Raw genomic sequence first — 20,796 nt, 5'->3', positions numbered from 1 at the left:
GTCACATCTTCAGACCCCACCCCAGGTGCCTGAATCAAAAACATTAGTCCTGATGCCCAGCAGTCTGAGTTTTAATCAGCCTTCTAGAGGATTCTGATATACACTGAAGTTGGAACACCACTGATTTATAGTTTGAGGGAGTAACACAAAAACTTTCATGTTAGGTGGACCACATGCTTGCCTTTCTGAGTGAGAGCAGCAGCTAGTGGATCTACTTATTATTAACTAGATACTGTTCTAAATCCTTCACCTACATTACCCTCACCTCCTCACAAAACCTTATAAAGTAGGTTGTGTTATTATCCTCACATAGCCAATCATAAATACAGATGTAGTTCCAGAGGAGGCCTGCTCTAATCTCACTCTCTAGCTGTAATCCAGACATATTACCATGCAACTTCTCAGTTTTCTTCTCTGTTAAATGGGTGATAAGGCCTGATCCATCGTCTTGCAAGATTATTATCAGGGGGCTGGGGTTGTGGCTCAGCAGTTGAGCGCTTGCCTAGCACCTGTGAGGCCCTGGGTTCGATCCTCAGTACCACATAATAATAAATAAAGAAAATAAAGGTATTGTGTCCAACTACAACTAAAAAATAAATATTTAAAAAATATTATTATCAGGATAATATAGTTATATAACTATGAATATACTTTCAAAAATTAGGAATGTAAAAGGATAATCAACAGTGAAGGGATGGATTCAGGGAAAAAGAGAAAGCCTAAAAACAAGGAGAGAAGGGGTCTGTTTGGGGGCAAGCCCCTTCAGAAGAGTGGCACCTCCACCCTGAAGTGCCCTCACTAGGGCCTATGTAGCCCTGGTCTGATAGGGAAGGCATTGCTCTCTCTTCAGAACTCTACTATGACCGTGGGAACCACCATGAATTTGTGTCCCTGGTGAAGGACTTGGCTCGGCCCGGAGAGATCACCCAATCGCAGGCCTTCGACTTTGAATTTACTCACGTGGAAAAGCCGTATGAGTCCTACACAGGACAGAATGTGAAGCTACGGTAAGTTGTCACTGCTACTTCTCCACCATGCCCAGAACCTGCCCATTTGGGTGAGGACCTGAAAATATCCCTGTTTCTTAAGATCTATTTATGTGTGTATCAACAAAGAAAGTGCAAGCTATGATGTACTGGTAAATATTCAACAATGGGTGCTCCAGAGAAAAGCTCTTCAGTTTGTAGTATTTGTCAGTTTCTGTAGTCAAGTATTGCCACCATGGCCAATTTCCAGTTGCCAACCTGGTATCCCTGAACACAGAGGTGAGGAGAGATGTACAGTAGCGATTTTTACATAGTGTCACCATCATATAGAGTCACAGGGTGTATATTTCTTCAAGAGCAAAGAACATTGTGAAGTCTAGGAAAATAATTAGGAAACGTTGAATTTTTAGTATATATTACCCTTATTTTTACCATAATTCACTTAATTATAATTTTATGTCATTTAACTTTAAATATTAGCTGTGTTTAACAAAATTCCTAAAAATTCAATAATCAGCTAAACTGGCCCCAGCCACACCCCAGGCTGGGTATTAGGACATACTGACCCCCATCTAGCTCTGGCACACAACATCATGTGATCTCAAGCTCTTACCTTTATCACTTGAAAAATGGGTAATAGATTTGAATTCTAATTCTAGATCTGTCCTCTCCATCTTTGGGGGGAATGATTAGAAAATAAAATGTAACACAGTATAACAAGGTCTTTAAAAATTAATGAATAGAACTGAGGGTATAGCCCAGTGATGGTCCTGGGTTTAATATCATGAAATAATGATAACAGTAAAAATATCAATAATTAACACATTGTAAGTACAGGGGATTGTTTTTACTGCTTCATTCTTAGAAATGCTGAGGATAGGGAGTGATGCCAGGGCCTCTGGGGTGAAAAATTACACAACAGCTAAGGTTTAGGTGCAACCCTGAGATTATGTGATGTCACTGGGATAAAGCAGACTTCTCTGTTACTGAACACATGATCCCAGGTCTTAATGCGATACCATCTCATCAATGAGCTTGTTTTATCATGTGAAGGCCTATGTTTGGGACAGTACAGACTATACTAGACCTGTGCCTCCCCTTGTCATTCACCCTGTTCCATCAGCAGTGTCTGTAGATTCTTTTTTTTAAATCTTTTCAGAGAGGGAGGTATAATCACTGCGCACTGACATATCACCACTAAAGACAGTGTTTCCTCATATTACTTTGAAAAGGCAATAATAGTGAGCATCATCTAGATGGCACTTAAGTTGGCTATGGAACTTATTAATTTTTTTCCTTGTAGTATATTTGTCTTGAGTAGTTTTATGTTAGAAAGAAAGGTGTTGGAAATAATGGTGATTTCTTAAAAAATTAAACATAGGGCTGTGGATATAGCTTAATGTTGAGCATGTGCTTAAAGTGTGCTAGGGCCTGGGTGCAATATCCAGAGCCACATGCACAAAAACATTAAATATATAATTACCTATGATACAGAAATTCCAATTCTAGTTTTATATCCAAAAGAATTGAAGACAGGATATGAAACAGATACTAATGCATCCATGTTCACAACAGCATTATTCACAATAACTAAAATAACTAGGACACAACCTAAATGTCCATAAGTGAATGTGTAAATGAAATGTGGTATATTCATACAGTGGACTATCATATAATCTTCTAAAAAGCAAATTCTATTATACAGTAAAACTTTAAGGATAAATATTAAGGACATTATGCTAAGTGAAACAAACTAGTCACCTTTTTGACTGATCAAATATGGGATAATTCTATTTATATGTAATATAATTTGACTAAAATAGTCAAATTAATAGAGAACAAAAGTAGAATGGTGGTTGCTAAGAGCTGAGAGGAGGGTGAAATGGGGACATTACTATTTATTAATGGGGGACAGATTCAGTTGGTGATGAAGGAAAAGTTCTGTCGATGACTGATGGTGATGGTGCACAACAATGTGAATGTACTTAATGTCACTGAACTGTGCATTTAAAAAAGAGTTAAAATGATAAATTTTGTTATGTGTATTTTTCTACAATAAAAGAAATGAAAGATGTATGTGTAGATGAAGACTTTAAGATTCATATTGAGAAAGAGAAGAGGTAAAGATGGGAAAATGTGTTGAGGATAGTATAGAAAATGTAAAATTCCACTTGTAAATTCCATTCTGAAGTGTGTATTTTAAGTGTGTATCTTATTACACAGGCAGAGGAAAAGCATAAAAAGATTGTTCTGAACTTTTTTCCTTTGGTTTTAGGCATGGGAATGATTCTTTTGAAAGATAAAAGCCAATATGTAGAATTTGATGAATGGGGAAAATGTGAAAACAGAATTGATCAAAGCTAAGAGTTTTATTTTGGTGGAGACAATGGGAACAGGCAGAAATGGAATTTGATAGATAGCAGCAGAATGTACTAATAGTGTAGCCATGTAGCAGTGGAGACAGAGACAGGACTGTCCAGAGGAATAAATGATTGGGAAATTAGATGATTCATCTAATGTTAGAGAGGAATTTGAGGTACTGCCTATATATTTATAGATATGTAAAAGCTCATCAGGTGTTACAGCTGTCAGTAGAGGAACTGTCTTATGATAGCTGCCTGTGAAAAAAAGAAAGGGAACCTGTGGTATGTAGGTTAAGAGTATGATACCTGGAGCTGTTTGGGGATTGATTAGTTTGGGATTTTTTTTTTTTAATAAACTTAAAGGACAAAGTCTTTAGCTAGAAAGAGACTGACAATGAGAGAGATTGGAAAAGCAGAAGGATGAAGATGTTGGATGAAGATGTTGGTCCCCACATTAGAATTACTTGGGCAACTTTGACCTTCAGCAGAGCAATTTCATGTCAGATGTGCCTGGACATCAGGATTTTTCAATCCTCTCCCCCTCCTGCAATGTGATCATAATGTGCTTGCAGGTTGAGAGTGGTTGTACCAGATAGAAGAGAAAAGGTCTTAGGAAAGGGATGGTGCTGGAAGGCAAGTGAGGTACAGAGACATGTTTAGGTCCTATGTTTAAAAAATGGCACAGAGCAGACAAGGGAGAGAATTATAAATCTTGACTTGGAAGGTCATTTTTTTGTTTTGTTTTGTACCAGGGATTGAACCCAAGGGCACTTAACCACTAAGCTACATCCCAGCCCTATATATATTTTTTATTTTGAGACAGGGTTTCACTAAGTTGCTTAGGGCCTTACTAAGTTGCTGAGGCTAGCTTTGAACTTGGGATCCTCCTGCCTCAGCCTCCCAAGTCACTGGGATTACAGGCACGCACTACTGGGCCTGGCTCTTTGTCATCTTAGTAGAGGAAAAAGCAATGTCTTCCACAGGCAGGGAATAAGCTCCGGACCTGAGCAATCAGAAAAGGGTTAGAAATTTCCAGACATATTGGCTCATATCTGAAACTCTAGCTACTCAGGGGAGGATAAGGCAGGGGAATTGCAAGTATAAGGCTAGTCTGGGCAACTTAGAGAGACCCTGCTTCAAAATAAAATTTAAAAAAATGTTTAAAAGGGTTAAGAACAAATGTCTTGGGCAATGTGACAGTTATTGAGATGACTAAAAAGGATTGCCAGGAAGCATTTAATACCATACAGAGGACAGAAGTCCAAATGTGTAATTGATTTGATGAGCGGATCTTTATAACTTTCACCAGCAATGCTTAAGCATGCCTTGAAGATTGTGTTGTTTACAAGAAAATATAACTAAAGGGCTGTATTCTCCTTTGTAGGATATTAGCACATCACATCAAGGAAATAGGGATGCTGGGGAAGGCAGTTAATGTGGCTGGCTGCAGAGGTTGGCCTTGTTAAACCTTGAAGGGCAAGGTTTCTGTCTTCTTTCTAACCTGTTCCCAAGCACAGCAAACTCCTCTTCAAGGTTGAGCCAGAGACTTCTTTGCTATTCATAGTCAGACTCTGGTGCTTTACAAGAAGGTTTGCTCATCTTGGAAAGCCCTTTTTTTCCTTCCCCACAGCACTGGATTACAGTATGTGAATTAGCCCTTTCCATGTGTTCTAATTTTCAAGTTTATTTGCCAATCTCCCCTAGTGAGTTTTAAGCTTCCCATGAAGCTGCATCTTATTCATTCTATGCCCAGTACAGTACTTAGCTCAATAAGTTTGCTGAATGGATAGCTTACTTAATTTCTTTATTTCCGATTCCCCTCTTTCAACCATGAGGAACTTGAAAAATGTTTATTGATTGAATATAGTTAAGTGAACAGGCATGTGGATATAAGTGTGTTATGGGACAGATCCTTGTATTCAAAAATATGGGAGTTAGTTGAAGAAATAAAACCTGCATGTGAATATATGGCAAATAGAGGTGAGGGTCATGAAAGACCTAAGAATATCATACTATTGGAGTACAGAGGCGAGAAATCGCTTTTACTTAGAGCAGAATTCTTAACCAAAGCCCAGGCTCCTAAAAGGGATTGGGGAAGATCTTTGATCTTCCTAGAATTATAGTTGCAAAATTTTGTGTATAGGTGCATATGTGCAGAATTCCCTGGGAGAAGGGCCCATAAATTCTTAAAAGGACAGGAAGCCCCAAAAGATTAAGAACTACTGTAAGGAGTTCTCTTAAGTGGGTCAGTTTGCTGCCTGTATCTAGGTAGCATCTGGAGACTGGGAGTGTTTATTCATGACAAGCTCTATTTCCTACAGTTATTTCCTTCGAGCCACTATCAGCCGCCGCCTCAATGATGTTGTTAAAGAGATGGACATTGTAGTTCACACACTCAGCACATACCCAGAGCTGAACTCTTCTATCAAGATGGAAGTTGGGATTGAGGACTGTCTACACATTGAGTTTGAGTACAATAAATCCAAGTAAGTGTCCTGGGCACCAAGGTTATGGAGTAATTATTTAGGGAGGTTAAGATAGAACTTGATCTGAATGCAAACTGACAAAGAGCTCAGTGTCACTGCTTCATGTGACCTGCTTTGGGGAGGAATACCACAGAAATAATACAGTGAATATGTTAGGCTGGTTACAGATAGATGGAATAGGAAATATAAACTTTTAAACTATATTTAATTAAAATGGTATATTTAAGTTAAACATCCTAAGATGCCTTTCAAATTCAAGCTAACTTTAAAATTGTTTTAGATTCAATGTAAAGCTATTTCTTTCTGTGGTTGATAATAATCAGAGAATACAATTCCATTATCATTTGTTTCCTCACTCTCTTTAGAAATCTAAGTGAGGAAACCAAACACTGACAATGGTTTGCTAAAATGAATTGTGGAACGAACACCTGATATATTTTTATAAAGGTCTTAAGATAGCTTTATTTTAGCTGGCAAGTTGTGAAGCTGTGTATGTATTAAACTGTTTACTATAAAAATATCAAAATATTTAATTGCTTATAAACCACAAAACTTTCTGGCAATCTGACAGTTTCAGGGCCATCTTTAAAAAAAAATAGTATATTCCAGAAAATGTTTAAAAATCAAATACCTGAAAGTGAAAAGGATATTCTAGTTAGAGTTAAAAAAAAAAAATGTCAAAGTCCCTAATTACATTTCTCACTGTGGTTCCCCCATGCCCACTGTGAACCAGAGGCTAGGGGTAAAGGGACCTGAGTCAGATGATTTGCCTTTGAAGGGTAATGGAATTTTTTAAACCAGGAACATAGTTGATTCCTGGAACAGGCATGAAAGAAACATGGATTTTTTTTTTCCTCTGTCCCTGGCCTGGAGCCAAGTGAGTCCCCATTGAAATGACTAGTATGGCCTGGAACCAACCTGGCTTGGCTTGGCCCACCTGTGGAACAGGGAATGGGGTGCTGAGAGGGAGGCTGATCTGGGCCCAACATGGGAATAGTCTTCTCTTTTATCATCACTGCCTCAGGGCTCTGTGTTGTCCTATACTGTGCCCCAAATACCTCATGAAGGCAGTGGCTAGCAACAGTGCCACCTGTAAGAGCTGAAAATAGCCATTAATTGGCAGTGTATAAAAGATCAAATTTAGTGTATAAAGGTGCAGTTACATGCAGTCAGGGGATGAATATAGACCACTGCTCTTCTTGCAACAGATTGTATTGTATGAGAATATATATAATTTATTTGTAGTAGAATGAACCCAAGACTAAGAATCAGACTCTATTGTGCCATTAAGAAATTTGGGTAAGTTGGGCACAATGGCGCATACCTGAGATCCCAGCTATTTGGGAGACGGAGGCAGGAGGATCACAAGTTCAAGGCCAGGCTGAACAATTTAGCAGGACCCTGTCTCAAAATAAGGACTGAGGGTGTAGCTCAGTGTTAAGAGTGCCTGCCTAATATGTGCAAAGCCCTAACCTCAGTCCCTAGCACAGGAAAAAAAAAAAAAAAAAAAGTTTGACTAAGGTTAGCCATTTTTCGTAACTCATCTGAAAAATAAGGAGTATGGACTAGGTCAATGGGCTTCAGACACACACAGTGTGAGGTGAAGGAAAAAAACAGGGATCAGGACCCTTAGACCTTCCTCCTTCCTTCAACTATTTTTAATGACTCTCACACAATTATGCTTCTGTGTGAGATTTCATTTAGAAAAAGGAATGTTCCATTTGCCAAAGTTTAGAAAACTTTAGCATTCATGGTTTCTAAGCGTCCCTGTGAAATGTTGCAGGTGATTTCCTGTTTTTGCAAGTGTGCTGAGCTTTTCTACTCTATCTGTAGTCTTCCCAACAGACTAAGCAGAAGAGTGCTGTGAAATAGTGAGGAACACTCAAGCCTGAGATCCAGGAACCTGGGTTCACCTCATGTCTCTGCCCTCTGTGCACATCCTAGTCAAATGATCTCTGTTCCAACTTGCTTTTTTTCACTTGGATTATAAGCAAGTTAAATTCTGAAGTCCCTAACAGCATCCATGTCCCATGAGTCTAAGCTTCAGGTTTGGAGTTTGCTATCTTTCTGCAATACAGTGCTCTGTCCACAGACTACCAGTGCTATGGGCTGACCTAAAGAAAAGTCTGAAGAGTGAGAAAGTGTTACATAATATGGCTGAATTCCTTTTAGTTCACAGAGCACAAGTCATTGAGCAGAGCCCAGAATAGGCACTGATGCAGAGGGAGTTCCACTTCTCTCATTCTACTATATGTGCCTGGTCTGTCCAGTTCAGAGCAAACTGAAATGTTTGCTGTAAGCCACTGAGGCCCACTTACCAAAAGACAGAAAGACAGACAGACCTGGTTCCTGTGTTTGTAAGGGATGGCCTCTTAAATATTAGAAAAACACACATAAAAAACATACACAAATATAAATGGTGTGTGCTGGGGAGATAAAACTGATGAACAAATATGAACAGGTAAAGTAGCATGTATTATCCTTTGAATTGGCTGTAGAAGACACTTAAGATTTAGGAAGTAAAACTACAATGTTCTTAAAAAAAAAAAAAAAGGTTCATGAAAAGAACATACTGGAAAACCATTCTACCACAGTAGTGAGGATGGGAAGACAAGGGAGTGTGCCTTGAAACTGAACCTCCAACCAACATGCATGGCCACGGCAGTGTGCTCTCTACACAAACAAAAAGAGGCCGTCCACTATACCAACATCTTACTTTGCTTGTCTTTCTCTTCCCCAGATACCACTTGAAAGATGTCATTGTAGGAAAGATATACTTCCTGCTGGTGAGAATCAAAATAAAGCACATGGAGATAGACATCATCAAACGGGAAACAACGGGCACAGGCCCCAACGTGTACCACGAAAACGACACGATAGCCAAGTACGAGATCATGGATGGGGCACCAGTACGAGGTGAGTCTCCTGGCCCAGGGCCTCAGCTGCTGCCTTTTCTCTTCAATCCTGTACAGAATTTTGGAAGGGCTTGATGGGATTACACTGTTGAGGTGAGATGTCCTTTTAACCTATAACTTCTTAATCTCTATTTTTACTTAATGGATGCTGATGAGGAGGAAAAGAAAGGCTGAATCTGTGGAATTTCTGGTTCCTACCCCATCTTTGCCAATATGGAGAACAGCTCCATGTTGACTTCCTTTATATTATTAGGCTTGTATCTCAGATTTAATCTCAAGAGTTAGAGCCTGTTAGAAAAATATTTGAAAAGTACTTATTTAAGATAGTTTGAACACTTAAAGATAGTTTGAACTTTTTCCTATTGACATGCTGTCATTCTTTGTAGCTTAGACTGTTTCATGCTTGGTAGTCATTTTTTGTTACTTAATTCTAATTCTGGTACAATTAATTATTTTAATTAAATTAAAATTTATTTTTGTGATGCAAATATAGGGTCTTGCACATAGCAGGAAAATGCTAAACCACCAGCCTCTATCTCTGACAAAACGATTTATTCTCTGAATCCATTCACCAAGTATGAAAGAGAACTATAGGCCACACTAACCCATACTACCAGGTGCTACAGATAGCACTGGGAACCAGCTAGAAATGGTCCTCCCCCAACCTCCATGGAGATAATTACATCTAGGATTAGTGGAATTGAATTTCTTCTTTATTTGGGAATCTGTGATTATTTGGGAGTAGCAATCACTTATATTCTTCATTGACTCTGTAGCAATCAATGTGTCTTCTCATTTTGAAGTGCTTGCTTGGTCTTTCCAAGATTTTATTTCATTCCTTCCAAGAGTTCATCCAGAGTATTCCCACAGTCCATTTCATGTGGAAGGAGGTGTGCCACAGATTAAGCAGCCCACAACCCTGGGGACACTTCTCAGCAGATTCAGGTGTCATTGCTCCAGCCCCTTGAAGAGTTGGGGCCCAGTTTTTCTCTTCCTGATATTCCATTTTTGGACCAGCTCTGCAAGTAAAGCCAACTATTATTTCTCCTTGACAAATGAATTGGAGCATTGGGAAATAAGACAAAATAGCAGATAACTCAAAGATCATTCATATTATGGGTTTGTCATTTTTCAGTAGAATTTCTGACCTAATTTTGTTTCTCTTTATCTAGGAAAGGTACAATATCAGAGCTAGAAGGGATTTAAAATATTGTGCAGTTGGATTTTCTCAGTTTTCATGTGAGAAAATCAAGGTCCAGAGAAAGCCACAGGTTTATTCAGAAGTCATACAACTGGTTAATGGAAAACAGGGTCTAGAATGAGAATTTCCTGTTTTCCAGACCACCCCCACCTGCTGTCAATTCACATTAGAGTGGAGATGTATTCTGAGGGCATACAGTAACCAAGATGGAGGGAGATGACATTATAATTGCTGAATGACATAGCAGCTGGGGTTTGACAACTGCCTCTTGAAAACCCAGTAACTAGGCACTTTGCTTGTAATCAAAATATGCTTAACAATAACATTCCTGTGGCTTTCATATTCAACTGTTCCTCCCTGTTTTCTGCATCAGAATGGTGAGAGGATATTAAGAAGACACAGCAATATTGAAATGAAACTGGAGTCACATTTTTGCTTCAGCAAACTGCTGGGCTGCAGAATGCAGTTTCAAAAGGCAGAAGCATTTGCTTAGGGTTCATGCCATGCTCAGCTGGCATCTCACCTATTGTGGTCAGAGAGGGATTTAATGTAAGGCAGAGTAGTTCACTTTGTCCCTTGCCCTCATTCCTCACTTTGCTCCTTTACAGGAGAGTCCATCCCGATCCGGCTTTTCCTGGCAGGGTATGAGCTTACACCCACTATGCGGGACATTAACAAGAAGTTCTCTGTGCGCTATTACCTCAACCTGGTGCTGATAGACGAGGAGGAACGGCGCTACTTCAAGCAGCAGGTGAGGTGCTTCCACCAGGGCCCTGGATACCCTGGGGACAAAACAGAAAGGATATCATTTCCATGGAGGAATCTGTATTTTACACTAAGCAAAATGGTAAGAGAGCTGCTAAGTCTCTATGCTACTTGTTATTTTTCCAAGAGCTGGAAATATTAAGTTACCCAGAATAACACAGCAGGAATGACGGTTCCTACTTGATACCCAGAGTATGTTTTCTTAGGCCTGACTCCTGCAACTGCCACACTATTCTGACCTATACCAGGGATGGGAGGTATCTGTCCAAGATTCCCCAAGACAAATGTGGGTGCCTCTGGGAAACCCATATCTGAGCCTTCCTCTTAGGTATCAAGTTGCTCCCTCTCCCAATTCTGCAGGAAGTGGTGTTGTGGCGGAAGGGTGACATCGTACGGAAGAGCATGTCCCACCAGGCAGCCATCGCTTCACAGCGCTTCGAGGGTACAACCTCCCTGGGTGAGGTGCGGACCCCCAGCCAGCTGTCTGACAACAACAGTAGGCAGTAGGCCTCTGGGCCAAGAAGCTGCTGGGCTTCCACCCCAGCACCCCTGTCTACCAAACACCAGCGGCTAGGGGAGGGGGAGATGGTATGAGGCTCAGCTGACCGTTACTTGCAACCTGAAAACAATTCATGTTTTTGACTTAAATTCTTTTCTCTGAAGGACCTAAGGGGCTTGGGTTAGAAAGCAGTCTCCTTGGGATTCTGTGGCTGATGTGGGATAGGGAGAGGAGCATCCTGGAAGCTAATCTCTCCCTGGGGAATAAGTTGTCTGCTGAGGCCTTCCTCATGGGCTGCCTCTTATCATAGAGCCGAAAGCGTGTCCTTGGCTTCTAGTTCTCTGGGCTTCCTGATACAGGATCTGAACATGTCCCTGGAATTCAAATCTGCCAGCAAGGCCCTGGGTAGTCATTTTTCTTATACTCCCCTTGACTGTCCCTGAGGTAGTGGGAGGAGGATTTGGGCCTGTCCCATCTAAAGGGCAGGGTTGGGGGTAGATCAGGAAGCTACCTCTTTGGGAGTCTTGGATGTGGTGCTCTGAGGTTTCCACATGCCACCTTCTCTCTGGCCTTTCACTGCTGGCACCAGACACCTCCTTTCTGCATCTTCTCTGGCTAGTAGGAATGTTCTGGGACAGAAACCTGTGGAAGTGCCTGGGGTCATCTGTCCCTCACCAGTGAGAAATACCTGTGCGCAAAAAAACTCAGAGGTTAATGTCATGCATGGATGGCCAAGAGGCTGAGCCAGGCCTACTGAGGAAGGGTCAAGGCAATGGCAACTGTCTGCTTTCACCATGTGACTGTGCTTGGCAACCCCGAGGTCTGGGTTGTTCTAGACACATTATTCTATGTGCCCTAACAAGCCCTAAGCAAGAGAGTCCATTTTCTTTAAGAAGATATCCTGGAAAGGGGCCAGGATCCTTTTTGCTCTCTAACAGTGGACCCTCATCACTCCTTGTCTCTATCCAACTTCTAAGAATTGGGGCTTGATTTCAAACACTTTGAAATTTTGTTCTTACTTTCACCCCAAGATCCTTCACTCCTCATCACCTACAAGATAAGGGAGATGAGGGCCCCGATAGCAGACTCTGATGCCACAAACTTCAGTAATTTGCTTGCCAAGTTACATCTTTGTCATCACCAGTTCACTGACCTAAGTTTAGGATCACTGGTCTTTTTTTGTTTAAAAACACAAATATTAAAAACTCTGGTGGATGTAGTTATGCTAAAGAAAGGGGCAGATTTTCCTGTTGCTCTGTGCTTCGGCCTATAGTAGTTAAAATAGTCACTGTCTTTTCTGCCTCACTGGGGATGACCAGGAATTACTCTTCTGTTGGCTTCCCTTCCCTTTACAGAAAGACCAACCAGACCCCATTGGCCAATATTTGGTGGCCTGAGTTCTTGGTTATTTGGACAGTAGAGAATTTCGTTCCTATCTCATGTTTCAGTTAGTGCAGAAAAAGGGGAATCCTTGTTTTTCTCAGAAATATGTGCAATCTTAGGCCTTGACTGGGCAGGGCCCATGGATCAGAGTTGAGATGAGGGGAAGACATTTGGGATGACATGTGGTTGACAACTGGCAGCAGAATCAAAGAAGGCAAATTTGTTTCCCCCATGCCAGACCCTGAGTTCAGGTGCGACATACAATCCCCATGGGAACAGCATTCCCATCCAGCTGCCCTTGGATTGTCAAGGCTGAGGCTTAAGCAGAGAGGCAGATTCTGTGCTCTTGCCTTTTTCAGAGTATGAGATTGGGCTCTGGTGTGCCTCCCTTTAATAGCTGGTATTCTAATTAAAAAGCATTTGTCAATTCCTCTGTTTCCCAACTGATGACACAAATTCATTTCCCAACTTTTCCTAACATCTTCAACCTTCCTTCTGGGAGAATTAGAAGATAGAATTTGCTTTCTCTCAGGAGCTGTGCACAAGCCAGGTCTTATTTTCTGTCTTTTCCCCCATTCTCTATTCTCTGCTATTTGTGAAAGTGAGGGGGGGGGGGTCTCCTGTCCCCCTCCTTTAAGGTCCCCAGACCTGGGAGTGCATAGGTACTAAACCAAGCAGTGCAACTTGTAATTAAGAAGCTGCAGTGTTTACATGTTTCTTAATGTGTTGTCTTTTCAATGGCTGTATTTTAAAAGAACACTTGTTTTAATGGTCTAATTAAAGGAAGCCCCTGTGGCTTTGGAGGCATTGTGCCCAAGGTCCACCAGGTTCTGTGGTCTTTTCTGTCTTACACTGCCCAACTCCTATCTTTAGGAAAGGTAGATGTCCACCCTAATTCCAATACAGCATTTTCTCAGAATAGAACCCCTAGTGAGCAATGCTGAGCACTTTACTAACCACCTACTTTAGAATAAGTTCTTGGTTAAGAACTGCTGTAGGACCCAGAGCACTTAAAAGAGGCAGGCGAAGAAGGTTGGTATTGTGAAACCCCACATGTTTTGGAGGGTGTAACTGACCAAGGGACTCAGCCCTAAATCCTGCTATCTGCTATATAACTATGAACAACAATAAAGGCAGATAGTAGATGTGCCTTGAGTCTTCCAAGTGACAAAGGGAGATAGCATGGAAGTAAGAGATCTTCTGCAGTGGTGTATTCCACTATACCCACTTAAGTTTTAGAAGAAAAGCTTTCCAAATTTGACATTAAATGTTTTATTGAAAGAAGTAGGGGGGAAAAAATCTGTGTACATGATCTCAGGTAAATGCACACACAAGCCTTCACACACCATCCTTTGTCTAATAAAACCTCGCCATCTTTAGAGTAATGGTTTGTCCATTCCAGCAATACTGTTTCAGTTAACTTGGTTCCTTTTCCTCCAGACTCAAAATAAAATCAAACTCTTCTACCAAAAAGAACAAAAAGGAAGAATTAGGTTTCATGTCCCTTCTCTCTTGAACAGGGAAGTTAATACCCATCACTGATAAGTAATTTACATGTTGCCAAAATAGGCATTCAAAAACTATGGAGTGTCTTACCAATGCCAAGCACTGTTGGATACTAGATACATAGTTATGGGTAACTCAGGACATAGTCCCTCCCTTGGTGCCACAGGTGAGGGCAGTGACTTAGAGGTTTAATACTATACCCAAGTTTAATCAGTTAGTAAATGTGAATTTGTGAGATCATTTCTGCTATGTGGGTAAGGGAAAGGGCCCACTCTTACCTTGGGTCAGGGGCTGGACTGAGAGCCTCTGGCGAGTGAAAAGAGCCATATCTTTTAAGGGGCCACCAGTAGCCTTGTGAGATTGGTGATAGGTTTTAAGCTCAGCCAGGGAGATGAAACGCTTCATCATTCGAATAAACTGTACATCTACCTAGGTGACAACAGTTTATTGAACAGAAAGATATGGTTATCCAAACTCTGTCCACTGCATTTTTTTTTTTTTTTTAAGAGATGGGTTTCACTATATTGCCCAGTTTGGGCTTGAAATCCTAGACTCAAGCAATCCTCCTGCCTCAGTTTCTCCATCAGCGGAGCATATAGTCACACCCATGCCATTATGCCCACCCACTGTTTTTACTGCTTGCGGGAGGCTCCCATTGGCAGCGCTGCTAATGTTCTGCTCTAACCTCCAAAAGTCAGTGTAATCTCATCTGAATAAGAGCTTGACCTAATAGCACCACACACCTTCCTCCTTCCTTTGTCCATCATTCCCCTCTCATGAAACAGGAAGAATTGTCTTTACCATGGACCATTTGGGGTTGTCCTCTTTGCTGGATGGGTCATAATGGGGACTGTTTTTCTCAAACTGTGTATGGTCTGGGTAAGCCTCCTTTACAATCTGAAACCAAACACAAAGTCTCCAATTATTTGCCTGCCTGGTCAGCTCCATGGCCAATCTTTAATACATATCTAACTTTGACTTCTTACCCTACATATTCTTATTCCATCTGCCTTGCTCTCATCAATCAGGATTCAAATATCTAGAAATAATACATAGCCTAAGGAAGTAGTTAGGAAATCAACTATTTTTTAAATATAAAATTTTAGAAGCATATTCTAAAACTCAATGGTAATGTTTATCATTGGTACTTCCACCCACCCCACCAAATGCAGAGTCAATGATTTTATCCTGATAGCTCTTTTATCCTGAAAAAGCTATCAGGCTTGTTTCTGAGTGAGAAACCAAGGATTAGAGATGGAGAAAAATGCATGCTAATGGGCCTTAAATGAAGGCCTACCTTCTTCTAGTCCTTATCATATAGAAAGGGGCCACAGCAGTTTTCTCTCTGTTCTTCTGACTATGGTCTTTAATATTACCAATTTATGGTATATCACTTTAAATATACATGAATAAGACACTCAGTAGGGAGAGAAATTTAGACTAAAACCTGTCCATCTAACCTTCATAAGTCCTACAATGCCTGGTTCTTTGCAGTTGCTATGGTAGAAGAAGGCTTCTTCCTCCAGCTTCATGGCTCTAAGGAAGTTTCGTGCCTATCCCAGGAAAGAAGAAATAAGGATTATCCTTCCCACCAGTGGGAAGTACTAGCTTTAAACAGAAATTAAGTCTACTTTCATTAGTAGGGCTTTTCTGTTTTTAATTTCCCCTCAATTCATAAGTCTGTCCCCTTTGCCAAGACTCCCAGATTTATACCAGGACACTGGTTAGAACCAGGCCATTTGTAGATTTCATAAAGTCAGAGTAATTCACGTATTTCTGAAAACACTTTCAGGTAAGGATTTAAGTATTCTGGGAAAAACAACTTTGGCCAAAAGGTTCTGCAGCTGAACAAGTCACAAGAACCAGGCAGGCATTTATCCTGCCCTAGGTCTCAGGATTCCTGCCTTTTATCTGTCCTCTTACCTGGTAGTTACGAACACCATCCCAGCATGCTGTCTGCATGGGCTGTGCTTTGAGATCCTCAATGCTAAACTAGGTAAGAGAAAATAAGCATTCAATAAACAATCCTAGGCATATTTGGAAGTAGACAGTCCCTTCCCAACATTTAGAGGTGCTACAGGCTATAATGGAAATATGTAAGTTCATCACAGAGCCACTGATGATGAGTGAATATAGGTAAGCCTTGTGTTATACTATTATCTCTTCTAATTAAAAGGACCAGCTGAATGCATAATCCAGATGCTAAAGTAATCTGTTGGTTCTCTACATTTTACTTATTAAAGTATTATGTATTTCTTCTATAATATTTCTATTTACATTTTCTCCAGGCTATCAAAATGGGTTTATATTCATTCCTTGAATATATACCAACTGCTGGCAGGGAGACACCTAGGAGCATGGCAAGTGGTAAGAGTAAAGCAAGCTAAGATTGAGGTTGGCAAATTACAACCTTTAGGCCAAATCTAGTCCCATACCTCCTTTTATAAATAAAGTATTATAGGAACCAAACCTGTTTGTTTATGTGCTATTAGCACTTACTTGCTACGAGGGCAGAAATGAAAGAATATAAGACACAGTAGTCTATAGTATTTATTGTCTGGCCCTTTGCAGAAAGTCTGCTAGCCCCTGACTACATAGAGGATTCATCGAACAATTAAACAGATATAGGCTAAACATGCCTAATTAAAAACTATGAATGTTTTGGACTTTGGAGCATTTTGGATTTTAGATTATGTTTTGGATTAGGGATGTTCAATCTGTAAAGTCTAAACAAACATTCCACAATCCAAAAACTCCAAAATCAGAAACACCTTTGATTTGAAGCATTTCAGATAAGGGATACTCAATCTGTACTTGATGGTAATAAATTCTGTTGATTTTATTCATAATTTGCCTTTATTACTCTTTAAAGATGAGATGCTGGTGATGGAACCCAATGGTATCCCATAATAACCTTTCATTTTTAAAACAGCATAATGAGATAGGACAAAGGTACACAATCTCACCTTCACATCTATACCTTTGTCTAGTCGGCTCTCTGGCTCTGATTTCATCAGCCAGTAGTTGCTTAGATTCCTCCCACAGTTTTTAAAGACTGAAGTCTTCTGAGGGCTGGAGTTCGCCACTTTTGCTGATGCCTCACCTGAGTTCTCAAATTTGGTACGTTTTTCTGATTGCCCCTTCTTTTCTACAGGAGAAACAAAAAGCAAAGAACTATCAATGCTTGCTGAGTGGTAATGTTCTATTGTGCAGTTTACCCAAATCCTGGATCCTGCAAAAACTAGCTGTAGCCTCTAGTGTTATACAGAAAAAAACTTCAGTTTATCTATAAAAACTGGAAAAGAATGCCTGTCTTTCAGGATATATTCTGGATTATGATTCAGTGAGAAAAAAACACCTTAGAGGATTAAGACTAATTGGGTCCTAGTAGCAGTCAATAAATGTCTCCTTCCCTCTCTGTCTCTTCTGTGCCTTTACTCTGGCTATTCTTTCCAATGAGGAAACAGCCAAAAAGCTTAGAAAATTCCTGGCATTATAATAAATGCTCAATAAATATCCATTATTGTCATCATTTCATCCATCCATCCCTCTTGCTCACTGTACTTTATGCTTGCCTTTTTGCTCTTCAAGATGCCAAGAAAAACTGGAAAAAAAAATGATTCATCTGGGTCCTATCCGTAAAGACTGGATTTTGTTCTAAGAGAATTAGAGAAAATGTGCCTGGGATACAGTGAGTCCTCAAAACTAATAGTTGTTAAGTTCATACTATATCCGAGGTCCCTAGCTAGACTTAGTGGCGCACACCTGTAATCCTAGAGGCTTTGGAGGCTGAGACAAGAGGACTGCAGGTTCAAAGCCAGTCTCACCAAAAAGTGAAGCACTAAGCAACTCAGTGACACCCTATCTCTAGATAAAATACAAAATAGAGGCTGGGGATGGGCTCAGTGGCTGAGTAACCCTTAGTTCAATCCCTGAGACAAGAGGACTGCAGGTTCAAAGCCAGTCTCACCAAAAAGTGAAGCACTAAGCAACTCAGTGACACCCTATCTCTAGATAAAATACAAAATAGAGGCTGGGGATGGGGCTCAGTGGCTGAGTAACTAACCCTTAGTTCAATCCCGGTACCCACCCACCCCAAAATCTCTATCCAAGGCCCCAAGCTATACATGTTACTCTAACCCTAACTCAGTTAATCTACATAATGTGTGAGATATTCTATTCTTCAACTGGAAAATGTGCTCCAGATCACAATTCAGTTATGACAGAACCAAGATACAAGGTCAGGGCCTACCACTCTGGTCTGTCTGAATCTATGCTTAATGACTGACTGTACTGTACTGTCTCCAAGTTTAGTAAAAGTTTCAACATGTGAGGTTAAAAGATTAAATATCATTTATGGATGTCTAAATCTCTGGACTCAGCATACCTTCCTTGCCCAACTTCTCAGCAGTCCTTAAAAGTTAACAAGCACACTGCAAACACCATGTGTTATTAAATAACTATGTATTTTAGTCAATCTGGAACTCTTGCCATTCCTAAGAGTCACCTTCCACTGCTTTATTTCTGCCTTTCATCCACTTAGCATGCCATTCATCTCTGTGAATACAGAAGTGACATCACATTTTCTGGATACTAAAACTTTGCCTGTAGAAAGCCTTCCTGTTCTTTAAGGCTGGACTCAAATTCCATTTCCCAAGGCTTTCCCTAGTATTCCTGGCTCTTCTCAGACCTCCAATAATTCAGTCTTCCAGGCCCTTTCACTTACACCTGTATGCGTTTACCCTTAAAAATCTTTAAATTTTAAAATTAAAAATTTTAACTGAGGCATAAAACATGTACACATCAATGGTGTTCCATGTGATGTTTTGATACACGTATACATGTAATATTTAAATTGGGTTAAACATGTCTCCTCAAACATTTATCATTTCTTTTTGGTCAAAACGTTCAAAATCCTTTATTCCCACTTTTTGAAGTGTACAGTATATTATCGTTATCTATAGTCACCCTACTGTGTAATAGCACACTAGATGTTCTTAATCCTAATTTAAATTAGAACCCACTGGATCAACCTCTCCCCAACTTTCCCTTTTCTGGTAAGCACTGTTCTACTGTCAACTTCTACGAGAAAAGCTTTTTGAGATTCCACATATCGTACTTTTCGTTTACTTAATGATATCCAGTTCCATCCATGTTGTCGCAAAAGAATTATATTCTTTACCCCAGCGCAGGCCACCCATAACGCAAATATCCTTAGTTAACTGGATGAACAAGCAAGCTGAAAGGGCGTTGGGTAGAACCTTGGTAGGAAAAATAAAGAAGATGAAAGGTGATAAGGGATGATGGGATAACAGACAAGTCTCAAAGGCTTCTCTCCACAAGCAGGAAAGAATATGAACGGTATTAAGCTGGCCCTAGAGAAACACTCTTTTGGGGGTCGCCTCTTTGCAGGCTCAGTGCAGCTCACCTGGGCCAGCAGCCTCAGCTGGTCTCTTCCGGGGTCTCGGCATGGTCTCTCTCTGCAGGGGGCTGAAATGAAGAGGGTTCTGAAATCAAAAGGGAGATTCAAAAAGGAACTCCACTGCCCTTCAAAACCCGCGCATAGCAAGATGGAGACGACGCGAGGAAGTCCAAAGAGTCTCCAACTTTGCTAAGAGCAGATAATTGTGTTTAAGGGTTTCATATCCTTCCCTCCGTTAACTGTGCCATTTCCATCTCGAATAGCCTGCCGTTAAACTCTTCCCAAGCATTCCCTTGAGCCCTGCTTTATCCCCTTAACTACTCTTTCACAACACCAACCCCAAGCTCCGCAAAATGGACGGCCAGTTGCCCCAGACCCCCAGGGCGTCCCAGGGGCTTTGTGGCGGACACGCCAACGTTGCGCCGACGCCCCCAAGCATTTCTGGGAGTTGTAGTTCAGTTGCCGTGTCTTTCTGTTTGACACCACGGCTGCGAAGGCTTCTGAGGGACTACAACTCCCAGGGTGCAGTGGGGGCAGAGGCCGCCTGCGGCAGACCCTTACTGAAAAGAACGTCGTGGAGCTCTAGGGCTCACTGGCTCTGGCTGAGGCAAGAGCAGTGGAGATGTGGTGCGGATACCGGAACCTCGGGGTGCGCCTCGGGCGGTTGCGTTGTAGTCTCCCGTCCCCCATCAGCGGCCACCGGAGCTTGACCTCCTGCATCGATCGTAAGGCTCGCCTTGGGCGAGGGGGGAGCTGGACATTGTGTCTGGAACCCGGGCGAGTATCCGCAGTCTCCCCACTCCGGGCCGCTCCCCGCTCGGTCCGGTGACTCAGACGCGCTCCGCGCTTTGTTCTAGGACTCTTGCACCTTCTCCCCGCTCCGTCCTGTCGCTCAAGGATCCGCTTAACGGACTATTTAGTCACCCAGAGCTCGCTCCCCGATTCGTCTCGTAATTCCTGGGCCCGCCCCAAGCTCGCCAATCCATCCTGTAACTCTCGGACCTGCCCTCCGCATGGTCTGTTCTCCCGGGACCTGCTCCCCGCTTTGTCCTGCCACTCCCGGACCCACTCCCAGCTCCACCTCGTCATCTCAACTCGGTCCCTTGAGCTCCTGTCTCGTCCTCAGTTGTGTTATGCCCAGATCCATTCCCGCCTTGTCCCGTGACCCCTGACCCTGTCAGGTCACCCTCAGCCGGGTTCCCATTCCCTTTCCTCACCTTGATCAGGTCCCTGCTGCGTCCCATAATTCCAGGACCAAAGAGACCACTCT

At 41.5% G+C, this 20,796-nt stretch overlaps 3 protein-coding genes across 12 annotated transcripts in view; 2 read left to right on the top strand and 1 right to left on the bottom strand.

Moving 5' to 3' along the window:
- VPS26B (VPS26 retromer complex component B) overlaps positions 1 to 13,072 on the top strand; it is a 20,504-nt gene extending 7,432 nt beyond the window's left edge. The window contains exons 2-6 of one of the 2 annotated variants that reach the window (XM_081274174.1): positions 851 to 1,007; positions 5,671 to 5,835; positions 8,576 to 8,751; positions 10,560 to 10,702; positions 11,077 to 13,072. In XM_081274174.1, coding sequence (XP_081130300.1) covers positions 851 to 1,007; positions 5,671 to 5,835; positions 8,576 to 8,751; positions 10,560 to 10,702; positions 11,077 to 11,223 — 788 coding nt within the window. In that variant the 3' untranslated portion in view covers positions 11,224 to 13,072. Of the gene's footprint in view, positions 1 to 850; positions 1,008 to 5,670; positions 5,836 to 8,575; positions 8,752 to 10,559; positions 10,942 to 11,076 lie in introns of those variants that run through there. The other variant, XM_081274173.1, reaches the window with a different exon arrangement.
- Positions 11,834 to 20,225, bottom strand: THYN1 (thymocyte nuclear protein 1). 5 transcript variants are annotated; one of them, XM_081274212.1, is made up of 8 exons: positions 19,865 to 20,078; positions 19,533 to 19,594; positions 17,071 to 17,252; positions 16,028 to 16,096; positions 15,565 to 15,657; positions 14,906 to 15,001; positions 14,383 to 14,533; positions 11,834 to 11,903 (listed from the first exon to the last, which is right to left on the bottom strand). In XM_081274212.1, exons 1-8 carry the CDS (start codon positions 19,963 to 19,965, stop codon positions 11,887 to 11,889), a joined length of 771 nt encoding a protein of 256 aa, XP_081130338.1. In that variant the 5' UTR covers positions 19,966 to 20,078; the 3' UTR covers positions 11,834 to 11,886. The 5 variants fall into 5 exon arrangements, 4 of the variants coding, with proteins under 4 accessions (XP_081130338.1, XP_081130339.1, XP_081130337.1 ...); XR_014019643.1 differs by lacking the exon at positions 11,834 to 11,903 and adding an exon at positions 12,458 to 14,061 and having other exon boundaries at positions 14,383 to 14,529; XM_081274213.1 differs by lacking the exons at positions 11,834 to 11,903; positions 19,865 to 20,078 and adding exons at positions 12,458 to 14,061; positions 20,088 to 20,225.
- Positions 20,118 to 20,796, top strand: part of ACAD8 (acyl-CoA dehydrogenase family member 8) — a 19,207-nt gene continuing 18,528 nt past the window's right edge. For all 5 annotated transcript variants that reach the window (XR_014019634.1, XM_081274135.1, XM_081274136.1 and 2 more), the window contains exon 1: positions 20,118 to 20,251. Coding sequence is in view for 4 of the 5 variants with exons in the window: in XM_081274135.1 (XP_081130261.1) it covers positions 20,149 to 20,251 (103 nt within the window). In the remaining variant the exon portion in view is untranslated. The remainder of the gene's footprint in view (positions 20,252 to 20,796) is intronic.

Source organism: Spermophilus citellus, assembly GCF_964194105.1.
Source record: "Spermophilus citellus genome assembly, chromosome: 2".
NCBI classification, from domain to species: domain Eukaryota; kingdom Metazoa; phylum Chordata; class Mammalia; order Rodentia; family Sciuridae; genus Spermophilus; species Spermophilus citellus.
This window is presented reverse-complemented; position numbering and strand designations above follow the sequence as displayed.